Consider the following 8,511-nt stretch of genomic DNA (forward strand, 5'->3'; position numbering starts at 1 on the left):
GCACAGATTAGCACAGGGGAATGGGCAAAAGTCCTGAGACAACAGAGGATGAGACAAACCTTTTACCTTCTAGCCTAGATTTTGAGTTGTGATGCAGTGATAGTTGAGCATAATGAAAACACCACCTCTACAGCAATGTTTCTAGGGAAGCAGTGCTGCTGGGTAACCGGCATGTGTGCTGCAGTGCCATGTGGCTGGGTATGCCGCAGCGTGTTTCTGTAGTTCTGCTCAAGCCCGGCTCAGCTGGTGGGCAGCTTATAGGGTTCCTCCCTATTCAAGACATGCCTGTCTGCTGACTGCTCAGCCTTGTTTTCTCCAGTCAGTTGTTGTAATCCCATAATCCCGAGTCATACTGGGAAGCTGGAGTCATCTCCATTGACAGAAGACTTATTTAAAGTCTTTCAAGGCAGATTTCAAGTAGCTTTAGCTACCTCAGTTTCTGTAGCTTTTGCTACAGTCTTGAGGGCCTTGGTTAAGAAAGCAATCTCTGCAGAGATGGCTGGTGCTGCTGAAGGGTGTTGGATTCACTAGCATCTCCAATATCTGTACAGCTGAGGTTTGGCAAGATTGTCTTCTACAACATCCTTTCCCAAGGTGCTACAGGCCTGCCAAGGAGGCCATCTGCAGGGAGGGAGTGGGCAGGTTCAGTCCTGGGCATGTCTGTGGGATCTAGCCATCTGCTGCTAGAGGGGCACTGATGGCAGTACTTGCCTGCAGGGCAATAAGTTGGGCTCCTCTAGCTCCAAGAGTCATGGAGAACGTGCTCTCTGCAAAGGCTCAGCCAGTGCTATGTTAGAAATCCCTTTTTTCTCTTCCCAGCTTAACTGAAATCTGCAAAAATTCTCTGCTGCAAGAAAACAGGGGTGATGTCATCAGAAGATGATGCTGGTGGGGAGGCTCCTGGGGGCAGTTTCTGGGAGGTAAGGAAGGATAATCGGAGTTTGAGGGAGGTAGGAATGTCTTACCTCCCACTTGTGGAATTAGGGAATTGACTTTCAGGTTCCTGGGTGACATGTTGCTCTTGGGGAGTGGAAGGGAGGAACTGTGGGGAGGTTCAGTAACATGCTGTGTGTTACTGCAGGGAGGAGGTGACCCTTTCCTCCACAGATGCTGTGGAGTGAGAGTTCCTTGTTCAGCTGACACTGATCTGAGCTGTGAGAGGCAAGCAAAGCATCTCAGCTTCTTTCCTCAACTTCTGTGCCTGCCTGAGAGAGTGTCAGAGGAGGGTCTGAGCCCAGCTGCTGCCTTCAGAAGGACCTGTGCTCCCTCCCCATGCAGTAATTGACCTGCTGCTCTCTGCTCTGAAAGAACATGAAAGTCAGTACAGTATAAATGATGATGTTGTGTGAAATTTTAGGCTGGAAACTACAGACGGACAGTGAAGCGTGTGGATGATGGGTACCGGCTCTGCAATGACTTGATCTCCTGCTTCCAGGAGCGAGCCAAGATAGAGAAGAACTATGCCCAGCAGCTAACAGAATGGTCCCGTAAGTGGAGGACCAATGTGGAGAAAGGTAAAGTTGGCAGGTTGGACTGGGAACAGGATGTGATCATTGCACTTTCTTCCTTGAGTGCTCTCTCTCTTATTGAGGTGATGCTGTTTCTTTGGGGGATAGGCTTCCCTTCTCTAGAAAGGGTGTGACTTTCTTGGATGTCTTTTGTGTTGTGGGTCTTTTGTATGTGTGGGTTTTTTTGTAGCCAGTTCTCTCACTCACTTGGAGAGCTGTTCTGTGCATTGTCACGTGTTTGATTAAAAAAACAAGTATTTGTTTAGTTTGGCAAGTCCTTGGGCAGTCCAAGTCTTAAATCAAGCTGCAGATCTTCCCTTTTAAGGATGGTTTGGCTGTCTCTCTTTCTCCTCCAGTCAGAGAATAACTACTAATGCTGTGATTTACTGGCAGTGGGCTCAAATTGATAGCGTCTCACAAAGTAATGGGAAACACTGGGACAGATGCCCCGAAGGACCTACTGGTCTGTGAAGCAGAAACTTAGCTTCAGGCATGAACTAGTGGTGTTGTCCGTCCTGAAGCTCAGGCCAGATCTGTCAACAGAGTTTTCTACAGAAACCTTCTCCTAGCAGGCACCATCTGGGACAGCTAAGGCTGCCCAAAAGGAATGCTTGTTTCGGCCAGCTCTAACAGCCAGTCTAGATGCTGCCTGTTGGGTCTGTGTGGAGACCAGTCAATGCTGACTTGTGTGATAGGAGAGAGTTAAGGAATTGACTCCATACCGATAGATGTGTGTGGGAGGAAAAGAATCTGCGTTCCTTTCTGTGGGCAGGAGGTGTAAGACCCACTCTGGTGCTTGTTCCTGCAGGTCCGCAATATGGTACTCTGGAGAAGGCCTGGCATGCCTTCCTGACAGCTGCAGACAAACTGAGTGAAATTCACTTAGCTGTCCGGAACCACCTGGCTGGCGAAGACTCAGATAAGATCAAGGCCTGGCAGAAGGAGGCCTACCACAAGCAGATGATTGGAGGCTTCAAGGAGACAAAGGAGGCAGAAGATGGGTTCCGCAAGGCCCAGAAACCCTGGGTGAAGAAGATGAAAGACGTGAGCAAAGTGTGAAATGGGGAAGGAGGGATAAGGGCAGTTGAGCTGGCTGCCTGATTGTGAGACACTGGGCTAAATGAACTGGGTTTGGCCAGAGTAGCAGAGAATGCCAGAGAGGGAGGGATGTCTTGATGGTCTCTAGGTTTTGGTGGTTTTGTAGCTTCCTTCCCATGTGGGAAGACTTTGGTAACAGGCTCTGTATTCCTGCACAGCAGGTGAGCATTGAAAGAGATCATTTGGAGGTACCTCTTCCCTTTGGAGCATGATTTACTAAATGCCAAATTTGCATTCCTATTAGGTTGTGCCAGAACAATTGCTGCTGACTGTAACAAATGTTGATATGCCCTCTCTGAGTAATGGAGGATCAATGTGGTCAGGACGATGGCTTTCTCTGCATCCTCCTCCTACAGGTGGAGACTTCTAAGAAAAACTATCATGCAGCCCGGAAGGAGGAGAAAACAGCCCATACAAGGGAGAACCATGCCAAGGCAGACTCGTCTGTCTCTCAGGAACAGCTGCGCAAGTTGCAGGAGCGTGTAGATAAGTGCACTCAGGAGGCTGAGAAGGTGAGTGTATGTTGTATGGATGTGGGTCACAAGGATACTCCTCTCAAGGAAAAAGCACTGGTTGTGAATGTCACTCAGTGAAATGGCTCCTGAAGGAGGTGTGAGATCCCATTGTCGAGGTTTTAGCAAGTTAAGACTGGGACTTCAGCAACTAAGATTAAGGTCTCTATCTTTGGTGTTGGGTAAGATCTAATTTATAAGTAAGTAAAAAAAAAAAGGGGGGGGGGGCGGGTTGGATTTGGTACAGAGGGTTGGAGCTGCAGAGCTGAAGACTTGGCTACCCAAAGTGACTGGTTTGCCTGCCCACAAGAGTGAAAGTGCAGAAGATTCTCTGTGGAAGAGGGTGGCAAGGAAGAACAAGGAACTTGCAAGACTATAAGGAGAACAGTGGACTGGGATACCAGCTGTGGGATTTCTTCTATGCTGTATTTGTTCAGGAGTGCAGGGGGAAAAAACTTGTCAGTCCCAAGCCAGAGCAGAGGGAGTGTCACTGGTTTGACATCAAGGCAACACATCTCACTATTGCTGTCCTCTTGGGTTGATACAGTGCAAGGATCAATATGAGAAAATGCTGGAAGAGCTAAACCGCTACAATCCCCGCTACATGGAGGACATGGAGCAAGTGTTTGAGGGCTGTCAGGAAGCAGAGCGCAAGCGATTGTGCTTCTTTAAGGAGATGTTCCTGAATCTGCACCAGCATCTCAACCTCTCCACCGCTGAAAGGTACCAGCCCTGATGCAGGAGGGATGTCTGCTAGCCTGGGGTGCCCTGGGCTCTGGTGCCAATTCTGGTGTCTGAAAGGGAGTTACCTGCTTACATCAGGCTGATCTTGCTCCTTCCCCTTCCAAGTGTGTCTGAGAACTGGCATTTGGTCCCTTTAGACTGACCAGTGCTGGTGTCTCTTATCTTGAATAGTGCCAGGCTCCCCAGAGAGGATTCTTTCTGCCTCTGAACTTTCCTCTTCCAGTACTGTCCTGTGGGTGTGTTTCTATTCTGTGAAATGCCTCCATGTTGCTACATGTAATCCCAGTCTGAGGAATGCAGCTCTGTTGCCTTCTGGCTATTATACCCATTCTGCCCTGAGTAGAGAGACCTTTTGTGAGATAATGATAACCGTAAGACCACAAGTTGCCCTTAAGTAGGGGTTACACCAGGGAAATGGGTGCAGCCAAAAATCTTCTCTGCTCCTATACTTTTAAGGTGGAGGCAACAAATCTGAGCCACGTCCCTGTCTGTGGGCAAGAATGTGCCAGGCTCTTTCAGTGCTTATTTGATGAGCTGTGCAGAGAGCTGGCAGACACTAGCCATGGGCACACCAAACAAGCCTGTCCCATTTGCCAGGCTGACCCTTCTGTAAGGGTGGCTCTGTTTTCCTAGGGCTGAACAGGTGCTGCTCTAGCATCCTTAATCCTGTGGGACTTTGGATGCTATGTAATTGTGCGTGAAGTTACACTTTTCCTTCCTACTTGGTTTTTGGGGAACTGCTGAGGGACTTGGTTACTGATGGTTCTGTCTGTTCCTGGCCATAGCTTTCATGCGTTGTATCGAGATCTCTACCAAATCATTATGGCTGCAGACAACCAGGAGGACCTGAAGTGGTGGCGCAACACTCACGGACCAGGCATGGCAATGAATTGGCCTCAGTTTGAGGTGACGTAGCATTTTAAAGTGTGTTATTACTATTTCCAAACATCTAGCTGCTTTACTGAAATTGGTGGATTACTAGTTTTGTGTTGGAAAGACCATATCTTTGCTCAGCAGGCTCAGGATGTTAGGCTCTTCTGAAAGTGTTTGTTGTGTTGTAAGCTCTTTTGGTGCCCAAAGGGACACGTGCAACCCTACCACACCACAAATACTCCAGCCATCCAGCTGCAAGGTCAAAGAACAGAAGTTGGTGCTCAGGGCCTTGGGACAAGGTCCTGTTATAATCTTCCCGCAGCCCCACTTGTTGCACCTTGGGATTCAACAGGAGTGAGCCTGCTACACCAGCAAGGCCATTTGGCTAACAAGCCCACCCACAACTGAAGTGTGACTTGGTGTTCTGTCCTCCTGTATTGGCCAGAAACAAAATCTTATCTGAGTGCCTTGATGGTATATTGCTTTTCCCTGAACAGGAATGGTCCCTCGAAACACAACGGCCAATCACCAAGAAGGAGAAGAGTGGCAAGATGGCTGATGATGTCACGCTGACCAGCATTTTGCCTACACGGGATGGTGTTGTCTCTCAGACCCCTCTGCAGACAAAGCGAAGGTAAGAGCTGAAGTCTGGGATACATCAGGTTAGGAAAAGTACAGTCCCACCTAGCGTCATGAATGAGTTGGATTGATAGGATTGATCTCTTCCTTAACTTCCTGTCTCTTGCCCATGGCCTTGCTCATTCATGCCAGTCTGGAAATGACAGGGTAGAAAAGGGGGTTTTGGGTAGCACGCTTTTTTGATCTAGTACATACTGCCTCACAAGGCGCCTTCCTTGTAAAGATTCTTCTAGTGATGAGATCTGGCCTCATGAGACTAATGCTGTGTGAGATTCTGGCATGCATTTCCCCAGTTCTTCCTCCCAGACAGGTGAGGAGAGTTGGGAACTGGCAGCTTTGGCAGTTAGCTGTACTGTTTCCTAAATGCAGGCATCAGGGTGTTTTTTCAGTCGGGGCGGGGGGGTGGTGGTGGTTTGTTGGTTTTTTGTTTTTTTCTGGCATGGTTCTGAGTACTATACCTGACAATTCAGTATAGCTGCTTCCTTTGCCAGGAAGCAATCTCAAGAATAGGAAGAGGCTGAAGACACTCAAGTCCTACAGTTCTAATAGCCATCCTGGTTTAAAAGCTGAACTCTCGCCTAAGTAAACTGGGCAGAAAAGAATGGGGATATAGAGATGTCTCAAGGCCACTACTGTATTTCACAGTCTATTGGATTCAGGGTCCCTGTTTGCCAATCTACAGGTTTTCCTATCGAGAGGAGCAGAACAGCCTCTTCTATGACAGACTGAGGGCACCCACCTATGTGAAGTTAGTATGGAATGTAGCCTCTTCAGGGGTTTTTGGGTTCCAGGTGCCTGTCCTCTGCTGCTCTTCCCCTCTGCTCCTGTTCCTGACTTGGGAAAACAGCATTCCAGACATGTCTCTTCGGGATGGGAGACATGGTTTTTTCTGTCAGTCTTATTCTTGAATGGAATAACTCTGGACATAGCTGGGATCTCCAGCCTTCCTTGTGTGAGAGGGTCTGCTAGAGTAGGATGAGGTCATGACGAGTGTGCATGTGTGAAAATACTTTGAGAATTAGTTACCCTTCTGGCCCCCAGGGCTCTAATGCTGGGATGCTTTCAGCCAAATGTAGCCTTTCCTGGTACCTCTCCTCCCTGTTCACCCTCACTTGGCTGTTGGGCCTCTTGCACCTCGTTCTATAGCATAGCAGTCTTGGGGGCAGTCAGGGTGGTGCATGATTCAGGAGGAGGTGAGTGAGAGATGAGTCTACTAACAACCATCTTGTCCCTTCTCTCCTTCCACATACAAAGCGGAGGGAAGGAAGACATTTCAGAGTGGTCAGATGAGGACACTCCCAAGAAGTGCCTGGATGCCAATGGGCACGAGGAGGACATAAAGGTACCAGGTGTACGGGTACGAGCGCTGTATGATTACACAGGACAGGAGGCTGATGAGCTGAGCTTTAAAGCAGGTACAGAAGCACTAATCTCTTACTAACCTTTTGCTGTCCCCACTGGGGCTGACTGAATGATTGAAACACTCTTTAAGAACTGAATGTCCCCCTGAAAACTGATACTTATTCTTCTTCCCTTGGCCTGACCTATTGCCAGCTCCTCTGAGGTGGATGATACACTGGACAGTCCAACCTGTTCTAGACTAAGACAGTGAGGCCACATAAAAAGAGACTGCCTAGGCCTTGGTCACAGCGTAGGGAGAACAGACCCCAAGTGGTAAAACAGATCCTTCCTGCCTCCTCTTAAGGCATTCATTCTGTACTGTATCTTCAGACTTTATTAAATGCTTCTCCCTTGTGCCCTTGATACAAAAATTATATAGGTTGTCTGGATTGTCCTTTGAAGTAACCAAAAGATAGATGCTTTGGGAGAAAGGTCGGCTGACTGACATGCACTACTGAAGGCAGAGTTCAGCTAGCAAAAAACAGCTATGCAAACTGTTGCTCAAAATGGGTATCTTGAGCGTGGAGATCTTGGCTTCCAGCAGAGGATTGAGTGAGAGAGAATGCTGGAGCAAACAGACCCTTCCCCTTTTCTTCCTTCAGTTAAATTTAGTTTGCATGTGCCATCTTCTCCAACTCCAATAGGACATTTGGATCTTGAGAGTGTCTCCAATCTGGTATCTCTGTGCTATACCTCTCCAAAATATACCCCTTTTAAAAAGGCACTGAAGTCCTTCAGTAGCAGGGGCTTGTGCCTGAGGCCAATATCTATGCTGCAGTGTTATCATACTAGTAAACTTCCTAACATTAACTTGTTGCTTTAAAATAGCTTACAATATGGGTGCTCTAGAATTTGACTCTTTGCTCTCTCTTTCCGCCCAGCACATGTAATGAGGCATGACTGGTTAGCTTTAGTCATCCCCTTTTTGAATCTGCTCTGAAAAGCATGCACCAGGAGGGCTTAAGCTTAACAGCAGATGACTTTCTTTCTGAGCCTCTCCCAGTGTGGGATGTACTTACTGATGCAGTCAGTCCTCCCTCTCTGGTAGAAGTATGACCTTCTACTGGTGGAGAAGATGACCTTTCTGCCCTTTCCCAAAGTAGATGTGGGAAGGTTAAAAGCCTTTCCTGGTCATAGTCTGAGAAATGAGTTGATTCCATGCCTTGCTGGCCAAACCAGACACTCCATCATGCAGTAGTCATTTTGGGCCCTAACAGTCAGAGCTTACCAGCCTCTTGTGTTTCCTTACCACCTGCTATAGAGGAGCCTAAAGAAATAGATTTCTTTCCGATCTCTCTGGCTTGTAAGCATGTTCCTCTGGGGGGAGGAATGCAGGCAGAAATACAGGGCACAAAAATATTTCTGATGTTGAAGAGCAAAAGTGAAGGTTTGTTTAAGTTCCTTGGCCTAGGGGATGGTACTGAGTATAGATACTGAAGAGGTCAGTAACTGTGGCTTTGATTAAAGTGCAGTATGATATAGAGTGTGATAAGGGTGGGGGGAAAGTGTGGTGATTAAGACCAATAGGTCTTGCTCTTCTGAGGGGTGGAGGGGGAGAAATGCCATGCTGCCTTTCCCAAGGCTGCTTCCTAATGACTGTTTTTGCTTTTAGGTGAAGAACTGATGAAGATTAGTGAGGAAGATGAGCAGGGCTGGTGCAAGGGCCGACTTCTCACTGGCCAAGTTGGACTCTATCCTGCTAACTATGTTGAGAACGTTGGATCGTGATTCCTGCT

At 47.9% G+C, this 8,511-nt stretch overlaps 1 protein-coding gene across 1 annotated transcript; it reads left to right on the forward strand.

The window, feature by feature from the left end:
- Positions 1 to 825: 825 nt before the first annotated feature.
- On the forward strand, positions 826 to 8,511 carry PACSIN3 (protein kinase C and casein kinase substrate in neurons 3). Its single transcript, XM_010286073.1, has 9 exons — positions 826 to 920; positions 1,358 to 1,514; positions 2,317 to 2,552; positions 2,963 to 3,118; positions 3,666 to 3,841; positions 4,648 to 4,768; positions 5,233 to 5,369; positions 6,629 to 6,789; positions 8,388 to 8,511. Exons 1-9 carry the CDS (start codon positions 867 to 869, stop codon positions 8,501 to 8,503), a joined length of 1,314 nt encoding a protein of 437 aa, XP_010284375.1. The 5' UTR covers positions 826 to 866; the 3' UTR covers positions 8,504 to 8,511.

Source organism: Phaethon lepturus, unplaced genomic scaffold (assembly GCF_000687285.1).
Source record: "Phaethon lepturus isolate BGI_N335 unplaced genomic scaffold, ASM68728v1 scaffold34994, whole genome shotgun sequence".
Lineage (NCBI taxonomy): Eukaryota > Metazoa > Chordata > Aves > Phaethontiformes > Phaethontidae > Phaethon > Phaethon lepturus.